The sequence below is a fragment of the Poecile atricapillus genome, chromosome 6 (assembly GCF_030490865.1).
Source record: "Poecile atricapillus isolate bPoeAtr1 chromosome 6, bPoeAtr1.hap1, whole genome shotgun sequence".
Classification (NCBI taxonomy): Eukaryota; Metazoa; Chordata; class Aves; order Passeriformes; family Paridae; genus Poecile; species Poecile atricapillus.
In genome coordinates this window covers 37,951,244-37,973,237 of record NC_081254.1, presented here as the reverse complement: position 1 = coordinate 37,973,237, position 21,994 = coordinate 37,951,244, and the positions used below count along the sequence as shown (strand labels likewise).

The following is a 21,994-nucleotide window of genomic DNA, read 5'->3' as shown; positions in this document are numbered from 1 at the left end:
TGTGTTTGGTTGTTGGGTTTTCCTGTCTGCAGAGGGGGCACACAAGCTGTAACCAGCCTGGGAACCTTCCTGGTCCCCCAGCAGAGAGGTGGGGAAGGGGCTGGAGAAGCATTACCTGTCCCTGCTCAGCCAGAGCCTTCTCCAGGTCTTCTATCTGAGCCTGGGAACGGTGAATTTCTGCTTGGAGCTGCTCACGTGTCTGTGGGATATGAGAGAGAAGTGAAAAAAACCCAAAAAATCAATACAGAACAATCGAAAAATAAATTTAAAAAAATCAAACTTTCTCCAAAAGACCAAGCCTAATGCAGTTACAGAAAATATTTAAAACACCAAATGCTTTTAACAAATGATTTTGAAAGTTCTTTGGCAGAAGAAATTTGCAGCTGAGCACAGAGTATCAAATAATCAAATGTAATCAAATCAAGTCTGGGAGACAGGATTAATGATTTTGAGATTTAACTCAAGATTAACAAAATGGCAAAGCAGAGCTGGCTCCTCCCAGCTGGTCCTGGCAGGCTGCAGTCAGAACCCCCCTTTCTCCAGGAAAAGAAATGGAAACTATTATGGCACAATACTGGGCATGCCTGGTTCCCTTAAATTTGGGGCACATTCAACTCTCAAAACAGATCCCACATTACAAACTGGCAAATTTCTTTGTGCCTTTGGTGCCTTTCCCATGACTTAGAACCTCATCTATGATTTAGTCATTTAGAGCCATATCTCTTCCATACCCATGTCTCATTTTTTGCTATATTTGTATCTTATTTAAATAGACCTGACATTCCTCTGCATGTTTTCTGGAGAACAAATGTGATTATTGTAAGTTGTTTTATTTGTTCCATACTTTCATAGAACATTTTCTTTCCTTGAACCATTTCTCTGCTATTTATCCCGTTATTTACACTGGAAGGGATCTTGTTTCCGTGACCTGCACTGGGGCCTCCTTTGGCTCACTATGAGAAAACTAAAATCCAGTCCCTGTCCCAGCTGGGCATGCCTTGGCTCACTGGGGTTTTGTTTCCAGGTGCAATCCCTGGTGTTTCAGAGTTGATGCTCATTCTGGGAACAGCTCTGGGAATGTCAGTGTTCGTGCATTACACCTTGGCCCACTCTAAATGCTCTGGATAACATCTTGACAGAACAGATGTGGGAACAAATGAAGGCTCTGCAGGCACATTTCTCCTGTTAAACAGTAAATCTGTCCCCTTCCCCTGCACTCACCCTTGCAGCCATGACCCATCCTGCCAGCCCTTCAGAGAGTCATGGAATGGTTTGGGTTGGAGGGACCCCAAATCCCACCCATCCCACCCCAGCCATGGCAGGGACACCTTCCCCTGTCCCAGTGTCCAGCCCCAATGTCCAGCCTGGCCTTGGGCACTGCCAGGGATCCAGGGGCAGCCCCAGCTGCTCTGGGAATTCCATCCCAGCCCCTGCCCACCCTGCCAGGAACAATTCCTCTGGAACTCCCTGGAGCACACAACAAGCTCCTGACAAAAGCAGCACCTCAGGCCGGCTGCCCAGAGCCACGGGAGCTCTGTGAGGCAGACAGGCAGAACAGAACAGGGCACTTTGCAATTTAATTAACAGAAAAATCTCAGCTATAAGCCTTCTAAACATTTTATGAGGAATCATGTAATCTCTCAGAGCCCAGAAGGAATTAAAGACCACGCATTATATATTTAAGGCTATCTGTCCTAATTCTTTCTAGAAAAAGAGCTTAACTTTCAAGGATTTCCCATGAAAAATTCTCCCTGTATTTCCCTTAAACTGGTCAGAGGTGAAAATCCTGAGCTGCAGCCGTGGTGGAATCTCAGCAGCCCCTCCCAGGGAGGCTGGCAGGAGTCACCGAGCCCGGAGCTCCAGGTGAGCTGCAGAACAACCTGAGCAGGGACCCTCGGATCCCCCAGCCACCATTCCAAGCCCTCACTCCATGAAATATGAGCCATGCAGACCTTAACCTCTCTCTCTGCATCCAGGGTGCCCCCGACCTGCTCCTGCAGCAGGGCGTAGGCGCGCTGCAGCGCCTGGTACTCCATCGTCAGCTGCCGAAACCGCAGCTCCGTCTCCTCCTTGGCCATGCCCTGCAGCACAAAAACACAGGGGATCAGCTTTGTTTTCTCTGAAAAGTGACGAAATTACCACTTTGGAAGCGCAATTTGGAACCATGGTACCAAAACTTGTGGTGAAGTGCCCTCAAGCTGCTTCCCCTCCATCCCCTACACATCTCTTACCTCCAGGAAAGGCAATACAGAAATAAAAAGATAATCCCTGCCTTGGAAAGATAAAAGCTTACCTTCCATATAGCACACTAATGACTGCACCACCCTTTCTTATTGGAACAGGGAAAATCATCATGTTAAAGTTAAAAATGCAGCTTTCTTTAACAACAAAAGGTTTTCAATTTGGAAAGGAAACCAAGCCTGACAGCCTCACTCAATTATTAAAACACAAATCCAGAGTTAATAGTTGTAGAAGTGGTGACAGCAACATGAAAGGAGCCCTTCATCTTCTTCACCCTCCTTACAACATACAGTATGGAATGCTTTCATGTCAGGCTGAGCGGAATATTTCACTCAAATGGAATTACACTGCTGGGTACATGCATCACCTTCCCACTGGCTGAACAGGGGGAGGATGTCAGCACAGGAATGGGAGCACACAGGCTCATACCCACACAAACACACTCAGATTTCCTGCAGCACAGGAATGGGAGCACACAGGCTCATACCCACACAAACACACTCAGATTTCCTGCAGCACAGCAATGGGAGCACACAGGCTCATACCCACACAAACACACTCAGATTTCCTGCACAGCAATGGGAGCACACAGGCTCACAGCTACACAAACACACTCAGATTTCCTGCAGCACAGCAATGGGAGCACACAGGCTCATACCCACACAAACACACTCAGATTTCCTGCACAGCAATGGGAGCACACAGGCTCACAGCTACACAAACACACTCAGATTTCCTGCAGCACAGGAATGGGAGCACACAGGCTCATACCCACACAAACACACTCAGATTTCCTGCACAGCAATGGGAGCACACAGGCTCATACCCACACAAACACACTCAGATTTCCTGCAGCACAGCAATGGGAGCACACAGGCTCACAGCTACACAAACACACTCAGATTTCCTGCACAGGAATGGGAGCACACAGGCTCATACCCACACAAACACACTCAGATTTCCTGCAGCACAGCAATGGGAGCACACAGGCTCATACCCACACAAACACACTCAGATTTCCTGCACAGCAATGGGAGCACACAGGCTCACAGCTACACAAACACACTCAGATTTCCTGCAGCACAGGAATGGGAGCACACAGGCTCATACCCACACAAACACACTCAGATTTCCTGCAGCACAGCAATGGGAGCACACAGGCTCATACCCACACAAACACACTCAGATTTCCTGCAGCACAGCAATGGGAGCACACAGGCTCATACCCACACAAACACACTCAGATTTCCTGCAGCACAGCAATGGGAGCACACAGGCTCATACCCACACAAACACACTCAGATTTCCTGCACAGCAATGGGAGCACACAGGCTCACAGCTACACAAACACACTCAGATTTCCTGCACAGCAATGGGAGCACACAGGCTCATACCCACACAAACACACTCAGATTTCCTGCAGCACAGCAATGGGAGCACACAGGCTCACAGCTACACAAACACACTCAGATTTCCTGCAGCACAGCAATGGGAGCACACAGGCTCACAGCTACACAAACACACTCAGATTTCCTGCAGCACAGGAATGGGAGCACACAGGCTCACAGCTACACAAATACACTCAGATTTCCTGCAGCACAGCAATGGGAGCACACAGGCTCATACCCACACAAACACACTCAGATTTCCTGCAGCACAGCAATGGGAGCACACAGGCTCATACCTACACAAACACACTCAGATTTCCTGCAGCACAGCACAGCACCAGGTACCTTCCATGATGGAGTGAGGAATTGGGCAGGTTCCCTTTAGCAATTCCACACCTGCAGTGTGAAAAGGCTGCACATCATCAGTGGCAATTTGTGTTTATTACAAGATTCTTGTTAAGCCCAGAGCTGTGTAATGGTCCAGTGATCTGACACACACTGGGGAATGCATTTCTGGGGAAGCCCTGGCAAATACTTGGAATAATCCCTTTAATTTGTATTACATTTGTGTGCTCTGCTCCCAGAGCCTCTGGGAGTGAGCAGGAGTCAGCATTTCCCTGGAGCCCAGAGCTCCAGGGGAACATTCCCTTCTCCTTGCACAAACACAGACCTTACTGCTCTGTGCTGAGCTTGGCTGGCCCAAATGACACACGCCAAAATCTGCAGCCAGGCGCAGAGTGAACACATCTAACAAGGGCTGTCCAATTTCTCAGTTTTTCTGACCTGCAAACCTGCCAGAAATTCAATATTCCTAGGATATGAGATTTCCAGCTTGGCTGGAAGTTGTGAAATTACTGAAGACCTAAGATTTAGAGATACTGAACAACATGCACAGCACCAAATTCAACAGAAATGTTTCATTTTGTGGTCTGAGGTGACAGAACGATAGAACAGATATGAGAGAAGATATGAGAAATGATGCAACAGAGCAGGAATTTCATTCAAAGCCAGTATCAAGGGTACAAGCAAACCAAGAGGGATTCTTGAGGATTACCTCTTCCAGATCATCCTCAGGTGTGCAGGGGGTCTGGTCAGTCCGGTCCGTTTGGTAGGAGATGGAGGAACCATCAGACTCCAGGGAAGCCTCCTCATCATAGCCATAGAACGTCTCCACCACCGGCTTCTGACAGAGAGCAGGGTCAGGGAGCCCAGGGAGCAGCCCTGGCACCTGGACAGACTGCCCTGGGGGCTGGACACACTGCCCTGGGGGCTGGACAGACTGCCCTGGCACATGGACAGACAGCCCTGGGGGCTGGACAGACTGCCCTGGGGGCTGGACACACTGCCCTGGGGGCTGGACACACTGCCCTGACACATGGACACACTGCCCTGGCACATGGACACACTGCCCTGGCACATGGACACACTGCCCTGGGGGCTGGACACACTGCCCTGGCACATGGACACACTGCCCTGACACATGGACACACTGCCCTGGGACATGGACAGACTGCCCTGGGACATGGACAGACTGCCCTGGCACATGGACACACTGCCCTGGCACATGGACACACTGCCCTGACACATGGACACACTGCCCTGACACATGGACAGACTGCCCTGGCACATGGACACACTGCCCTGACACATGGACAGACAGCCCTGGCACATGGACACACTGCCCTGGGGGCTGGACACACTGCCCTGGCACATGGACAGACTGCCCTGGCACATGGACAGACAGCCCTGGCACATGGACACACTGCCCTGGCACATGGACACACTGCCCTGGGGGCTGGACACACTGCCCTGGGGGCTGGACACACTGCCCTGGGGGCTGGACAGACTGCCCTGGCACATGGACACACTGCCCTGGCACATGGACAGACTGCCCTGACACATGGACAGACAGCCCTGGCACATGGACACACTGCCCTGGCACATGGACACACTGCCCTGGGGGCTGGACACACTGCCCTGGGGGCTGGACACACTGCCCTGGGGGCTGGACAGACTGCCCTGGCACATGGACACACTGCCCTGACACATGGACACACTGCCCTGGCACATGGACAGACTGCCCTGGCACATGGACAGACAGCCCTGACACATGGACAGACAGCCCTGACACATGGACAGACTGCCCTGGCACATGGACAGACAGCCCTGACACATGGACACACTGCCCTGGGGGCTGGACACACTGCTCTGGCACATGGACACACTGCCCTGGCACATGGACACACTGCCCTGGCACATGGACAGACTGCCCTGACACATGGACACACTGCCCTGGCACATGGACAGACTGCCCTGGCACATGGACAGACAGCCCTGGGACATGGACACACTGTCCTGGCACATGGACACACTGCCCTGACACATGGACACACTGCCCTGGCACATGGACACACTGCCCTGGGGGCTGGACACACTGCCCTGACACATGGACAGACAGCCCTGGCACATGGACACACTGTCCTGGGGGCTGGACAGACTGCCCTGACACATGGACAGACTGCCCTGGCACATGGACAGACTGCCCTGGCACATGGACACACTGCCCTGGCACATGGACACACTGCCCTGGGGGCTGGACAGACTGCCCTGACACATGGACAGACTGCCCTGGCACATGGACAGACTGCCCTGGCACATGGACACACTGCCCTGGCACATGGACAGACTGCCCTGGCACATGGACAGAATTCCCTGGCACATGGACAGACTGCCCTGACACATGGACAGAATTCCCTGGCACATGGACACACTGCCCTGGCACATGGACAGACTGCCCTGGCACATGGACAGAATTCCCTGGCACATGGACAGACTGCCCTGACACATGGACAGAATTCCCTGGCACATGGACACACTGCCCTGACACATGGACAGACAGCCCTGACACATGGACACACTGCTCTGACACATGGACAGACTGCCCTGGGGGCTGGACACACTGCCCTGGCACATGGACAGACAGCCCTGACACATGGACAGACAGCCCTGGCACATGGACACACTGCCCTGATGGCTGAGCACGGCTCCTGCAGCAGCCCCAGCTCCAGGTGCTGGCAATTCTCACTCTGCTGCTCTTCCAGAACCAGCCCAGTCCTTCACACACGTATTTATCAAATCTTTCACCCCATACAGAGCTCAAACAGTACCTGAAACCATCTGAATCCCTGAACTGGCACATTTGTGAGATCTCCCAGGCCCTGCCTTTTAAAATGCATTTTCCTTCCCGTTTCTCTGTGGCTAAGCACTCTTTTATTTTGAATGTTCACCACAGCACGAGGGGAGAGCTGTGCACTGAAATCTCTTTTAATCCACTGCCATCAGCATGGTGTCCCTCCTGTCAGCACCACAGCTTTCACATGAAAAGTTAGATCTTCAAAAAGTGTTCTACTTGAAGTTAATCACCACAGCAGTGTGTCTATGGTTTGAAGAAATCCAGTTTTCCACTCAAAGCTGTGTTTTGTTTAAAGGAATGGTGGTAAAGAAAGATTTACTGTAAATGCTTGAAAGTCAAAGACAACACTTCACAGATCTACAGAAATTTTTAACTGATAATTTACAAAAAACATATCCAGATTTTGGCCTTTGGATTTAATTTGCAGTGAGTAACTTTTGAAGGAGAATCACAGAATCCCAGAATGTGGAAGGGACACAATGTGGGAGGCTCCAAACCCCAATGTCCAGCCTGGCCTTGGGCACTGCCAGGGATCCAGGGGCAGCCCCAGCTGCTCTGGGCACCTGGGACAGGGCCTGCCCACCCTGCCAGGAACAATTCCTGCCCAAAATCCCATCCAGCCCTGCCCTCTGCCACTGGGAGCCATTCCCTGGCTCCTGTCCCTCCATCCCTTGTCCCAAGCCCCACGCAGTGACTCCCTGGAAGGCCTGGGTGTGATTTTCAGGATGACAGGAGCCATCTCCCATCGACCTCAATTAGTTATTCATAGATTCATTAGCTCCAGCCTCAATCTAATTCTGCATCCCTGGATCACGCTGGCAGCCCCTGACATTAAACCTTGCTGTGACATTTTAGTGTTAATATTTACAGTAACACCCTGCCAAGCCCTCATTAACCAACGTTCCCTTTTCCCTGAGCTCTAACCATTGCTTCCCTAACCAGCAATTTTCACATGTTACTAAACTCCATCATGAATTATTCACAACATGCACATGTTTGCAGGCAGCACCATTAGAAGATCATTTGGAGATGTGTTAATTCATAAAATGTGTCTCCTCTTAAGACAACCACATCCCACCAAAGTCCCACAGGGTAAATGCAGAGCACGAAAAGGCTCAGAATGCTCCATGCAAACAGGACCCCTGCCCCCCTCCTTAAATATCCCAAAACACTCTGGGAATGTCCTTGAACCACAGCACCCAAATTTAAGTTTAGGACCCATTTGCAGACCCTTAAGGGGAACACTGCCTGAGCACCCCAGCACTGTCCATCAGCACATCACCACAGAAGGTTTTGTTTCTTACCTTAGGAATTCTTGTCATTTTTTTCCTTTGCTTCCTGAACCTTAGCAGCTTATCCCGTTCCTGCAAGAGTCAGGGACACGTGTTGGCTGTTTGCAGAGAGCAGTTATTCCAATCAACCATGTCAGTACAAGGAAGCAGCAGACAGGAATTCCCTGCTGGCCACTGTCCCACACTGTCACCAGCCCGGGCTGGTTCACTCATTAACATCTTTCAGGCTTGCCACAGACAGATAGAAATTGCTCTTTATGTCCATGGAAATCAAACTAAAAGCAAGCTGATGATCAGCTTTATGCTGAGAGTTTGTGTGTGTCCTTGGAGCTGCTCCAGGGGTGACCATGGCACTGCAGCCCTGGCTCTGGTGGCTCTGGAAGCTGCACACACCCAACAGCCCCACTGCTCACGTTCCAGGGCCTCTGAACTCAGCACCTGCAGGCTCAGCTCCTTCTCTCAGGATCTGCAGGTTCCCCGTGCCTCTGGAGTAAGGTTTGAGTATTTACTGCTGCCAACAGTTTTTCCAGTTGGAGGAAATAATAGAATAATTAAATTCCAGGTTGGAGGGATGTTAAATATCACCTCCTTTCACCCCTGCCATGGCAGGGACACCTTCCCCTGTCCCAGCTGCTCCAGCCCCAATGTCCAGCCTGGCCTTGGGCACTGCCAGGGATCCAGGGGCAGCCCCAGCTGCTCTGGGCACCTGGGACAGGGCCTGCCCACCCTGCCAGGGAAGAATTTCTTCCTCTTTATGGAGTTATGTCGATTTTTTACAGTACTCAGAAAAACGTCTCTGTTCTGGACTTGTGAAACCCAGGACTGCAGAGAGGGAAGCTCTGAGGGGAGCCCCTGAGCTGTTTCATTTTAGCTGCTGGGCACAGGGCTGTGGTGGCACTGGGGACACTGACACGTGCTGCTGCCTGTGCCCTTCCCAAGGCCAGCAGCAGGACAATCGAACTCTGCCTGCTGATGGGAACAGCACATCCATCAATATCCATCCCTGCTGTAACCCCAGCACAGGCATGGGGCAAGCGGCAAGGGCAGGGCTGAGCACGCCCTGCTGGCCATGACACAAAGCCAGGGGTAGCCAGAGTGAAAAAATGCAGTTCCAAGGTGACACAGCTGCCCTGGAGATGGGGACACTTGGTCTTGGCCATCAGGGAAGGTGATGGGATAAAAGCTTTCCTCCCCACTATCACAGTGCTTTTACTCAGGTGAGCAACTGCTGGTAAAAAATCTGCTCTGAAAAACCCCCAGGTCAGCTCACTGCTGAGCACAGATGGAAGGGAGAATAAGTATTATTGTACCCTGCCTGCTTTCCATGAACAGAAATTTAAAGCATGTACAGATGAGGAGGAAGTTTATGTCACTCTTACCATGACACTCTTCACATAGCCAGCAGTCTCCAGGGTCTAATGAAAAAGAATGAAATAATGTCAGTAACTGGACAGGCTTAAAAAGAAAGGGAAGAAATAAAAGCTATTTTCTAGAGGAGTATCATGATTTTGATGTTTTCTGTTTCCAAGGGCTGGGAACATGGTTAGATTGAAGCAAAACCCAGGAGTGCAGAGCACACAGGAATCTTCAGCCTCGCTGGTGTCTGCAGCTGAAGGAGCTCAGGCAGTTTCCCTCCCAGATCTGGCCACCAGCACATGTGAGGACATGGATCTCCCATGCCAGGCCAGTGCAGATTGAAAGGGTTTTCCCAAGCACCACATCAGAGATAATTTATATTACTGCTAAGCACAGAAATGCCTGCCAGGTTCCCCTGCTGCCCACTGAGCCCTCTGCTCCCAGAGCCCCCTCAGGCCTCGGGTACCCCTCCTTGGGGTCACTGTCACGTCAGAGCAGCACCTCCCATCGTACCTTGGAGAGCTCATCAATGATGTTTTGCTGCTCAATAACTTGTAGTCTCAGGAAATCCACTTCCCTTTCTTCCTGGCTGTGGTCAAGGTCATTTAGGGAGCTTGGTCTTCTTATTGCTCCAGTTCTTTGCCTCTAGAATCCAAAAACCACAGGGCAGAAGAGGAAATGATCAGGAGGCTTTGCCAGGGACTTGTCTGGCCCTTCCCTTTACAGCAAGAGGAGCATCTCTCTAATGCTTGCCCTGGCAGCTCTCCTGCTCCCTTTTTGCTGAGCCTCACATCCGGGCTCCAAATGTGCCAGATGGTCCTGCTCCTCCAGCTGGAAAAAGGGGCAGAGTCCCAAGTGCAGCGTTCCCAGGGACTGTGAGGTGGCTCTGGCAAGAGAGCTGAAGGTGGATCATAAAACACCAGATGACTTTGGGACAGAAGGGACCTTGCCAGAATGGAACAGTTTCCCATGGAACCTGCAAGTGTGGGCCAGTGCCTGCCTCCCTCAGCCTTCCCAGCTCCAGCTCCAGCCCCAGCTCCAGCCCCAGCTCCAGCTCCATCCCCAGCTCCAGCTCCAGCTCCAGCTCCATCCCCAGCTCCAGCTCCATCCCCAGCTCCATCCCCAGCTCCATCCCCAGCTCCAGCCCCAGCCCCAGCTCCAGCTCCAGCCCCAGCCCCAGCCCCAGCTCCAGCTCCAGCTCCATCCCCAGCCCCAGCCCCAGCTCCAGCTCCAGCCCCAGCCCCATCCCCAGCTCCAGCTCCAGCTCCAGCTCCATCCCCAGCCCCAGCCCCAGCTCCAGCTCCATCCCCATCCCCATCCCCAGCCCCAGCTCCAGCTCCAGCCCCAGCTCCAGCTCCATCCCCAGCTCCAGCCCCAGCTCCATCCCCAGCTCCATCCCCAGCCCCAGCTCCAGCTCCATCCCCATCCCCATCCCCAGCCCCAGCTCCAGCTCCATCCCCAGCTCCATCCCCAGCCCCAGCTCCAGCCCCAGCTCCATCCCCAGCTCCATCCCCAGCTCCAGCCCCAGCTCCATCCCCAGCTCCATCCCCAGCTCCAGCCCCAGCTCCATCCCCATCCCCAGCCCCAGCTCCATCCCCAGCTCCAGCCCCAGCTCCATCCCCAGCCCCAGCCCCAGCTCCAGCTCCAGCCCCAGCCCCATCCCCAGCTCCAGCTCCAGCTCCATCTCCAGCTCCATCCCCAGCTCCATCCCCATCCCCAGCTCCAGCTCCATCTCCAGCTCCAGCCCCAGCTCCATCCCCAGCCCCAGCTCCAGCCCCAGCTCCAGCTCCATCCCCAGCCCCAGCTCCAGCTCCAGCCCCAGCTCCAGCTCCAGCCCCAGCTCCAGCCCCAGCTCCATCCCCAGCCCCAGCTCCATCCCCAGCCCCAGCTCCATCCCCAGCCCCAGCTCCATCCCCAGCTCCATCCCCAGCTCCATCCCCGGCTCCATCCCCATCCCCAGCTCCAGCTCCATCCCCATCCCCGGCTCCAGCTCCATCCCCAGCTCCATCCCCAGCTCCAGCCCCAGCTCCATCCCCGGCTCCAGCTCCATCCCCAGCTCCATCCCCAGCTCCAGCCCCAGCCCCAGCCCCAGCTCCAGCCCCATCCCCAGCTCCAGCTCCCACCCTCTCCCAGCAGCACAGGCACTCACCATCGCAATATTTTCCTGCGTCACAAATTTCAATTTATTCTCCATTCGACGTAAGGCATGTGACAACTCCTCATTCTTCCTGCTGAGGCGCTTGTTTTTGTCCAAAATGGGCTTATACTGACTTTCTGCTTCTCTGAGACGTTTCAACTGAAAGATGAAGAGAAAAAGAACACCTCTGGAGCTTTTTCATCAAATACATTAACTATGCTCTGTAACTCACACTAGAAGTATTTTCTCCTGATACAAAGCAGAACTGATGAGAAACTCTTGGGACTTTCCATTGGGAAGAGAGCATTCCTACATGAGAAGATATTCTATCTGAGCAGCAGGTGTTCAGGGTGGGTTCAAAGGTTCAAACTTATTTTTGAAAAGAAATAAACACGATTTGAGCTGATGCCATTGTTGTATGAGCCAAGAGGGGAGGGAGGCGGCACAGCCCCGAGCACCGAGCTGAGGAGGAGGCAGCCCCTCATCTCCACAGAGCACAGGAGCAAACATCTGGGTGTCTCTGGGCCCCGAGCCCTCACACTGCTGCACTCACCAGCTCGTTCCTCTCCTCCGACAGCAGCGCGTTCCTGTCCTCCAGCTTGCGGATGATCCCGCTCAGCTCCGCGATTTTCAGCTGGAAGCGCCGGGCATCCTTTTCATCCAACTGCTGTTCCTAAAACAAAGATCAACTGCAAATAACTGCTGATAAGTGTACATGCAACAGCACGCTGGCAAAGCTCAAACATTCTCTTATCCCAAATCCAAACATTTAAAAACGTTACTGAGTAGAGTGTAACCCATGGAACCCGACTGGCCACAGAAAGCTGCAGGGTGACACCAATGGAAAGTCGGGAGTGGAGATGTAACAAAGAATGCAAATGCAGAGGTGTGTATGTGCATATGTATATGTATATGCATATGCAAATACAAAGTCACAAATGTGCAAATACAAAGTTTACAAATGGTAAACTTGGAAACAACAGAAAAATATCAAAACTGAAGGCCGTGTCCCAATGGTGCCACTGTTGAACTGAGAGCTTCAGACACATCGCCCACTCTGAGCACTTGGTCGTAAGACACTGATATTGAAATTATTGAATTACTGAATGGGGAAAATCCATGCAATTGTGCATTGAATAAGCTCTTCTTCCAGAAAACTGTGGCCCTTATGGGGTCCTAAAGGGTCACTCGTAAGGCCACAGGGGTAGCACTTTATCTGAGTGAAAATGCTTAAATCAAATTAGCAATGAGTGGAGATACAGGTAGATGTGTTCTCATTCAGAATCAGAGAGGAGTTACAGCTCCTGACAAACGTGACAGACTTTCCCCCTTCTCTACAACTCGTTCTGGTCTTTGGCAGAAGTTGAGTACAACCAGAGAGAGGCAAATTAGTGCCCACAGTGCTGGTGGCACTTTTGGGAGGTCTAGGGTTCCTCATTCAACAGGTGCAGGAGAGGCTTGGGCCAAAGAATAAAATAGATTGCTTTGCTCAGGTATAAGTTTTGCACTTGTACTGAGACAATCAGGGCTGTTGCAAAAGAAATCTTGATGAGGATCAGCGATGAGGATGACCTGCACACGTCAGAGGCACGAGGGCAGTTACCCGAGGGCACTTCTGGGCAAAGGGAGGCCCAAGCAGGGAGGTGCCAGCGTTACACTGAAAAGGTTTTGGGGAGGGGTTTCTCCAATCCAGTGTTCTGGTTATTGCAGAGAATAATCAGGAGATAATAGGTTAGGAGGTCTTTGGCTCACTTTGTGTCCTGCTGATGGCCAGAGCGCTGAGCAGCAGGAGAGGGGTGCCCTGGGGGCTGCAGGGTTTCTGTGCTGCCCTGCCCCTTCCCCCTGGAACTGGCCTCGTACATCTGCTCCCCCAGCCCCAGCTCGCGCCTCCAGAGCTCGCACACAAACAGCACCTGCTGAGAAATGCATTTGCATCGTTTGTTGGCAGAATCGTGTCAAACTGTCAGACTAAGGCGGGTGGCTGAGCATGGTACAGTGAGGAAAGGGAGAAAAGAACAGAGGAATTTCACCCTGCTGACAGAACCAAAGCAAACCGACCGGGAAACAAAACGACAGAAAGCAAAAGCTCTCCCATGGCGAGGTTTGATTGGAAATCTCAAGGGTTTGGGCACGGCAAAAACGAGAGCAGGTGCCTCGGGCCCCCTGTGCAGCCATGGGACAGCTCTGGCTCGGGGGGAGCTCATCAAGATTCCGTCCCTCGGTGCCATTTGGGCGCTCGTTCAGGTGAAACCACGTGGAAGTGCTTACGGGGCTTCCCGAATGATCTGAAGCGTCTCCTGCACCACTTGCATAAGGAAGTTCCCGCTTGGGGCTGCTCAGATGCCGGTCAGACTCTTTGAGCTGGGACAGTTGTTCATCTAAAGCCTCCTTTTGGAGCTGCAGTCTCTGAGCATGCCCGGCTCGCACCCCTAACTCTCTCTCCAGCACGAAGACTGCTCTGTCCTTAAACTTAATCTCCTCCATCTACAAGGAGAACAGAACACAGTCACACAGTGGCTGGGCAGCACCCCGAGCACCCCGCGGTGACACGGCATCGCTGTCCTGCCACCACAGCAGGGACAGGGACACCGGGCACGCTGCCCCGCGCAACCCCTCCTGCAGCAGGCAGCTTGGCATTGAAATACTGGGGAATAGCCTGTAATCCTATCACCATTTCAGAATATCTGAAAGAGAATTAAAGCTTGACATTGGCATCACACTTTGATAGCTTCACTCAAACACTTTAATGATTCTGCAGCGTTTTGTTTGGATGTCACCTCTGGAAAATTTGGATTAATAATTTTAAAAGAAAAATATTGAAACCTCAGTATCCTTTAAATTTTCAAAATTCCTAGAAGAAATGTGAGTTTTTAAATTTTTTTTTTCCAAAAGTCTCCCTTGTGAGCAATTCCCTTTCCATAAGAGGTTTTATTTGCACATAGTAAAGATTATGCAAAATCATGAAGTGCTTAAATGACAAATGCCCAGTGACCTCTAATGCTCTCTGTCCCTGTTTGCCTGTGCCAGGGGCCTGTGCACATCCCTTGGGATGGGCCAGGATCCCATCCCTGAGCTGTGGCTGGAGCTCCCTGGGACTCAGCTGGGCCCTGCCCAGGGAACACAGCCCTGGTGCCAGCCCAGCTGGGGCTGTCCCGGCTCAGAACTGATCCTGCAGGGATCAGGGGGGATCATGGACACAGATCCACCATCCACAGAAACCACATCCATCCCCCAGGGCTCTGCCAGCTGCTTTCCACAAACACAACACCTCTGCCATCGCTCCTTGGGAATTCACACATCTAAATTCAATGGTCAGTTTTTAAGCCTGGCCTGCTTCTAATAAGAACATTTTGCTTTGTAAGAGCTGTGTTAATACTTTTGTCTCTGCTTTGTCTGTAAACCTGGAAAAAAATGGCATTGGGAATCAACAGTCACTCCAAGGACTTTGTTTGCAGTAAATGTCGATGTGGCCCACCCAGGACAGGTGCTGGCAGGTCACACAGGTATCAGGAAAGCAAAATGGAGCAGATGAAAAGGATTTCGGGTGCCATTGAATAAAGATCCTTCCAAAAATGTCCATGAAGGCAGCGTCTGCTGACTTTGAGTGAAACAAAGACATAGGTGCTCTCGAGCACCTGAGGTCTTTCTGCTGAATGCCTAATGAGGAGGAATCTAAATGGATGTACAGATGAAAAGATAACACATCATCAAATGATTATTTGTTTAAAATAAGCAGAATATTGGGTTGATTCTTATTTTTATAGAAACAAAGACACATTACAACAAAGGCAACACATGAAATTGGGAGGAACAAAGAGATGAGAAAACACAAAACATTTCACAGCATTTCACTGACGGTTTGTTTTCCAGAAAAAGGAAAAAATCCCTAAACATAACCTTCATAAACCACAAGCAAACATCAGCACTGACATCTCCCTTCACCTGACTAAATTCCCGTACATGACACACGCTCAGGCTTGGTGCCTGCAGCCCCTGTTAGACAGAGACAGCGTGGAAACAGCAGAGATGGAAGGGAAAAATGTCCCTCAGCACCCGAATGGAAGAGAGGAAGGGAGGAAGGGAGGAAGGGAGGGAGGGAGGGAGGAAGGGAGGAAGGGAGGAAGGGAGGAAGGAAGGAAGGAAGGAAGGAAGGAAGGAAGGAAGGAAGGAAGGAAGGAAGGAAGGAAGGAAGGAAGGAAGGAAGGAAGGAAGGAAGGAAGGAAGGAAGGAAGGAAGGAAGGAAGGAAGGAAGGAAGGAAGGAAGGAAGGAAGGAAGGAAGGAAGGAAGGAAGGAAGGAAGGAAGGAAGGAAGGAAGGAAGGAAGGAAGGAAGGAAGGAAGGAAGGAAGGAAGGAAGGAAGGAAGGAAGGAAGGAAGGAAGGAAGGAAGGAAGGAAGGAAGGAAGGAAGGAAGGAAGGAAGGAAGGGAAGGGAAGGAAGGGCAGGGCTGAGTGGCCCCAGGACTCACTGGCAGCGGTGCGGGTCCGTGGGCACGCAGCCCCCAGGCAGGGCCAGCCTGGCCTCATGCTGGGCTGTGCTGTGCTGTTCTGTTCTGTGCTGTTCTGTGCTGTTCAGTTCTGTTCTGTGCTGTTCAGTTCTGCTCTGTTCTGTGCTGTTCAGTTCTGCTCTGTTCTGGGCTGTTCTGGTCCCTGGCTCTGGCTCCTCTCCCTGCTCCCACCCTGCCTGCCGGCTCTGGAGCTCGGGAAGAGGCGGCAGCGCAGGAGCATCCAACCACCTGCCAGACTCCCTGCTGCCACTCCTGGATGAATATTTATGTGTCTGCTCATCCTCCGGCAGCCCCACAGCAGCAGAGCTGGTGCCACTCAGGGATCTGGGCACGGGGAGATGTGCTTGCTGCTCCTCCCGAGCCCCACACGCCGGAGCCTTAGGCCGCGACGCTCTCCAGGTTATTATTTCCATCCTCACTCAAACCCTGGCTGTAGGGCCTGGCCCCCACGCTCCCGGGGCCCTTGCAAGGTGACAGATGCTGTCAGAAGTGTCCTTTGAAGCTGCCGGGGCCTGCGATGAAAGGCATCCCTGCAGGCCGGGGACACAGAGGAGAACCCTGTCCCCGACCAGAGGAGCTGCTCACGGCAGGCACATCCACCCAGGGATGGTGGCAATCAGGACATGACCCCACAGTGCCCACAGCTTCATCTGCTCCCCCTGAGACCCCACAGCTCCCCTGAGACCCCTGAGACCCCACAGCTCCCCTGAGACCCCTGAGACCCCACAGTGCCCACAGCTTCATCTGCTCCCCCTGAGACCCCACAGCTCCCCCTGAGACCCCTGAGACCCCACAGTGCCCACAGCTTCATCTGCTCCCCCTGAGACCCCACAGCTCCCCTGAGACCCCTGAGACCCCACAGTGCCCACAGCTTCATCTGCTCCCCCTGAGACCCCACAGCTCCCCTGAGACCCCTGAGACCCCACAGCTCCCCTGAGACCCCACAGTGCCCACAGCTTCATCTGCTCCCCCTGAGACCCCACAGCTCCCCTGAGACCCCTGAGACCCCACAGCTCCCCTGAGACCCCACAGTGCCCACAGCTTCATCTGCTCCCCCTGAGACCCCACAGCTCCCCTGAGACCCCACAGCTCTCCCTGAGACCCCCCAGTTCCACTGAGACCCCACAGCTCCCCCTGAGACCCCACAGCTCCCCTGAGACCCCACAGCTCCCCCCTGAGACCCCACAGCTCCCCCCTGAGACCCCTGAGACCCCACAGTGCCCACAGCTCCCCCTGAGACCCCACAGCTCCCCTGAGACCCCACAATGCCCACAGCTTCATCTGCTCCCCCTGAGCCCCCACAGCTCCCCTGAGACCCCACAGCTCCCCCTGAGACCCCACAGTGCCCACAGCTCCCCTGAGACCCCACAGCTTCCCCTGAGACCCCTGAGACCCCCCAGTTCCACTGAGACCCCACAGTGCCCACAGCTTCATCTGCTCCCCCTGAGACCCCACAGCTCCCCTGAGACCCCACAGCTCCCCCTGAGACCCCACAGCTCCCCTGAGACCCCACAGCTCCCCTGAGACCCCACAACTCCCCCTGAGACCCCACAGTGCCCACAGCTTCTGCTCCCCCTGAGACCCCACAGTTCCCCCTGAGACCCCACAGTGCCCACAGCTCTCCCTGAGACCCCACAGTGCCCACACCTTCCCCTGCTCTCCCTGAGACCCCACAGCTCCCCTGAGACCCCTGAGACCCCACAGCTCCCCTGAGACCCCACAGCTCCCCCTGAGACCCCACAGTGCCCACAGCTTCATCTGCTCTCCCTGAGACCCCACAGCTCCCCCTGAGACCCCAGAGCTCCCCTGAGACCCCACAGCTCCCCCTGAGACCCCACAGTCCCATCACAGATTGCCAATGCAAGCACAGGAAATGCCCAAAGCTGTGTCAGTGAATCCCCAATTCCCTGTTAGCAGGGCATTGCACAACCTTTCACCCCAGACTCCCCACAAGGTGCCAGGAGCCAGCAGCTCCCTCCAGAGCAGCTGAGGGTGGCTCCATGGAGCTGAGAGCACCCAGGAAGCTCCCAGGGCTTGGTAAAATCACAGCAGCAGGTCATTTCATTGGTGCAGTGAGCCAATCTGATTCTTTCAAACAGGAACTTTATAAAGGTTTGATTTTCAAAGGCAGTTTAGAAAACATCCCATTGAACCACTGTATTTTCCTATATTAAATATATCCCATATTTATTTTACAGCTTCTACATTAAAGGCCATTAGTGAGGACTTTCCTTGTGATGCAGCAAGTTTATTTAGGATGCCCATTAGCCCCCCATTCAGTGTGATGTATGAAATCAATGCACCAGTGATGTGTGGTTAAAGAAGGTACTTACACTGCAGGATGTTTGAACAGCATCAATAGAGCATTTGGTTATAAATGATTTTTAATATCCTCTTCATAAAAATAACTTATGAAAAAACAGTAACAGCCTGAAGTCTGAGAGAAGAGGAGGCTAAATAAAGGTAGGGGACACTCCCCTGCTGGTGTGTCAGTCCCTGCCAGGGCAGGAGGCTCTGCAGGTGCTCTCTGCAGCGTGGTCACGCTGCCAGCCCTTGAATTGGGGCCCAGCTGCATTCTGAATTTGTTTCAGAATCTGGATAACAGCTAAGAGCTAATGACTTAGAAGAGACCTGGATGGGTTTGTAGCAGGACACTGAGTGCTGTAAAGCAGCGTGGCAAACACAAAATGATGGTGACACCACAAAAATACTGAGACAAGACCCAAACACACATCCCAGGAGCACGGGGGTGTCCCCACGTCCCTGGGAAGGGCAGCAGCACTCAGGGACACACTGCCTGCACAAAGCAGGGTCTGCAGCAGACAGTGAACCCCCTGAGCCCCAGAAGGTGCTGGTGGCCTGCCAGGCTCTGCTGCAAAGGCTCCCCTGTGAGGAGCTCCCTCCCACAGGGATTTCTCTCCTTTTCCAAGCACCACCAGCCCCAGCCAGCTCCCACACACGCCAGAGGGAAGCTCCAAAGCCACAGGTGTGAAGCTCTTGCCTTGGAGACTGGAGCTGCTGCAGCTGAGGATCAAATCAGGATTAGGTGAGGACAGGCTGAGCAGGACACAGAGGGTCCCTGAGTGCCAGGTGAGATCCCAGGGACCTGCTCAGCTGGGAGCCACCAGAGCAGCAGAACCAACCCCTGGCCTGGGAAAACCAGCAGGGTGGGTGTGGAGAGGAACTCCCCCGAACGCCCTGCTGCGTGTGTGGCACTCAGGGTGCAGAAAATGAGCATTTGGGACTGTGTCAGCCTCACTATGGGATGTTTGTGGGAACTGGCAAAGGCAGGGAAAGGGAGGACCAAGGTGGATCAGGAAGGAACACTTGGTGAGGAAATAGAGGCATAACCCAAGAAACACAACTGCTGTAGCATTCCCCTGACCAGCCAGGAACCTGAGGGCTCTTCCTGATACCTTTAATGTGAACAACATCAGCAGGCTCTGACATGGATAAGGAAATTTCTTATAAAACATCCTAATACCTCTAAAAACTAGTTTGCCCTTTCTACTAGTAAATGTAAAACAGACCTGGAGCAAGCCCTGAAGTTTCAACACCTGCCCAGTGATTCCAGCACTGATCATTTCCCCTCAACAGCACAAGGAGAGGAGCAGAGAGCGGCACGTACCAGCCTGCGGATTTCCCTCTCGCACTCCCTCTTGATCCTGGTGATCTCCTCCTGGTGCAGGTGATACACGCTCCTGATCTCTGCTGCTTTGATTTTGTCAGCTTGGATGACCATGGTGAGAGCCTCCTCCACCTGTTTCTTAGCCCCTTTTAGCTCAGAAATTTCTTGCTGCATTTTGATTTTCTCCACCTCGAAGCCCTTCTTGGCCTCCTCCTTGGCCTCGGTGAGCAGCACCGTTTTCACCTTGTCCGGGGCCCCGTCCCGCACGGCGTTCAGCAGGGTCTGCAGCCTCTGGATTTCATTATCTTTAATTTTTATTACTCTGAGTAGCTCAGCTTCGTGCTGTCTCAGAAGTGTTTCTCGAACAGCTTGGAGCTCTTTCATTTTGTCTTCATGAAGTTTGACTTTGAGCTCTGTGACCACCACTGTGCTTTTATGCTGTTCGTGCTCCTTGATCTGCTTCACTTCCTGATTTTTCTCCCTTTCCAACTTGCTGACCTGTAATGAAAATCAAAAAAGTATAGAATTTTCAATCAGCCAAACAATGACTGCATATCATGATATTATTTAAAAGTGGTACAGATGACTTTACAGCATCACACCTCAATGTTGGTATGTCTGTGTCTACAAACTGGTGGTAGCAAAGACCTTTATTTCACTGCAGGCTCATGTTTAATACACATTCAGGAATCAGTCAGTGCCTTCTGAGTAAGTCTGAGTCCTTACTCTATTCTGCAGAAGCTCTCCCAGCACATTCCCCCCAAAGTAAGGGGAAAATCAGATGCCAAGGCCATCATTCTGGCACGCTCAGGCACTCAGACCAAACCTGCACGTGCACAGGCAAGACACAAAAAGCTCAGTGCAAGCTCCTGTGAAGCCCCAAACAGCTGCATTTAACCTGATGCTTTTTAAGTGATGAATTATTCAGCAGAAATAACTGACTGTACCTGACCACACAAGGCTCAAGTGATGTTTCAATTTAAAACCATGCCATAAACTCTAGAGAGGCCATGGCCAGAAGTGGCTGTGAAGGACGGGAAGAAGGAAAACAAAGTCCTTAAAGCTGCAAATGTTGCTTCACAGCAAAAGGATTAACAGATGTTCTGTTTCTATGCACGTGTGTGTCGGAGTCAAGCTGTAAAATGCCTGATAATGATGTAAATTCATAGAAAAATGCAGACTATCACTGTGTCTCTGCATGGTAACACGTTCCTGTTCTGGAACCGAAAACCCCCGAAGTTTATCAGTGGAAACCGATTTGGGGAATTAGGGAAAAGCAAATGAATATTCCATGCTCTTGTTGAGAAGTGATCTGAGGGCAAGAGCTGGAAAGTCTGAGAGCTGAGGCTCCAGCCCTATCCAGCTGTCCCTCTCCCAGAGGCTCAGGGAGAAGCTGTGTCTCCGTGGAACCTGGGAATTAGTGCAGGAGGCAGAGCTGAGGTTTCGTACTGTACGTGTGTAAGCAGCCAGTTTGGAGGAGTCTGAGTGCAAAATCCAAATGGAATTGGGGTAAAAGGGAAGGAGAAGAACCAGCAAAGAGAATGCTGGCACCTCTGACCGTTCTGAACAGCGAGTGGCACTCGAAGGAAGGGAAGCTGCCCACCTTACTCTTCTCCTGCTGGAGCTCGATCTGGATGTCGGTGAGCTTGGCCCTGAGCTCCTCGTTGGCAGCCTGCAGGGCAGCCAGGGCGTCGGGCTTGTCCCCCCTGGCGCGGCTGCTGGAGCCCCTCTTGGCCATGGTGACGACGGCCCCGGCCCCGCCGGCTCCGCTCACATCTTCTGGGGCCTGCAAGGAGGGACAGCACTGTCACAGCCGGGCAGTGGGGACACAACACCCCCCTGGCTCAGAGCCTGCATTCCCTGGGCTAAGTGTGGGATCACAACTTTGTTCGGGTGGAAAAACCCTCTGAGACCACACAGTCCAACCGTTCCCCGCTGCCAGTGCTCCTGTCCCCAGGGGCCACATCCACGCGGCTTTTAAATCCCTCCAGGTCTGGGGACTTCACATCTGCTCTGGGCCACTGTGCCAGGGCTGGACAGACCTTTCCATGGAGAGCAGCCCAGTGTCCAGCCTGAAACTCCCCTGATGCGGCTGTTTATCCCATCCCTTGTTCCCTGGGAGCAGGGCCTGATCCCCCTGGCTGCACCCTCCTGCCAGGCAGTGTCCTGTGCCTTCATCTGCACTGGAACCCACAGAGGGTGTGGGATCCACACAGGATGGGGAACCCACACAGGACAGAGGATGTGGAATTCA

The 21,994-nt window shown here is 52.8% G+C and overlaps 1 protein-coding gene across 17 annotated transcripts in view; it reads right to left on the bottom strand.

Moving 5' to 3' along the window:
• Positions 1–21,994, bottom strand: part of JAKMIP3 (Janus kinase and microtubule interacting protein 3) — a 69,027-nt gene that overhangs the window by 20,754 nt on the left and 26,279 nt on the right. For 11 of the 17 annotated variants that reach the window (XM_058841644.1, XM_058841648.1, XM_058841649.1 and 8 more), the window contains exons 3-13: positions 21,344–21,526; positions 19,741–20,238; positions 13,876–14,091; positions 12,161–12,280; positions 11,620–11,766; positions 9,984–10,115; positions 9,494–9,529; positions 8,127–8,186; positions 4,684–4,812; positions 1,953–2,081; positions 116–199 (exon numbers count right to left, since the gene is read on the bottom strand). In XM_058841644.1, the coding sequence (XP_058697627.1) occupies positions 116–199; positions 1,953–2,081; positions 4,684–4,812; positions 8,127–8,186; positions 9,494–9,529; positions 9,984–10,115; positions 11,620–11,766; positions 12,161–12,280; positions 13,876–14,091; positions 19,741–20,238; positions 21,344–21,478 (1,686 nt within the window). In that variant the 5' untranslated portion in view covers positions 21,479–21,526. The remainder of the gene's footprint in view (positions 1–115; positions 200–1,952; positions 2,082–4,683; positions 4,813–8,126; positions 8,187–9,493; positions 9,530–9,983; positions 10,116–11,619; positions 11,767–12,160; positions 12,281–13,875; positions 14,092–19,740; positions 20,239–21,343; positions 21,527–21,994) is intronic. The other 6 variants (XM_058841650.1, XM_058841653.1, XM_058841652.1 and 3 more) reach the window with 5 other exon arrangements.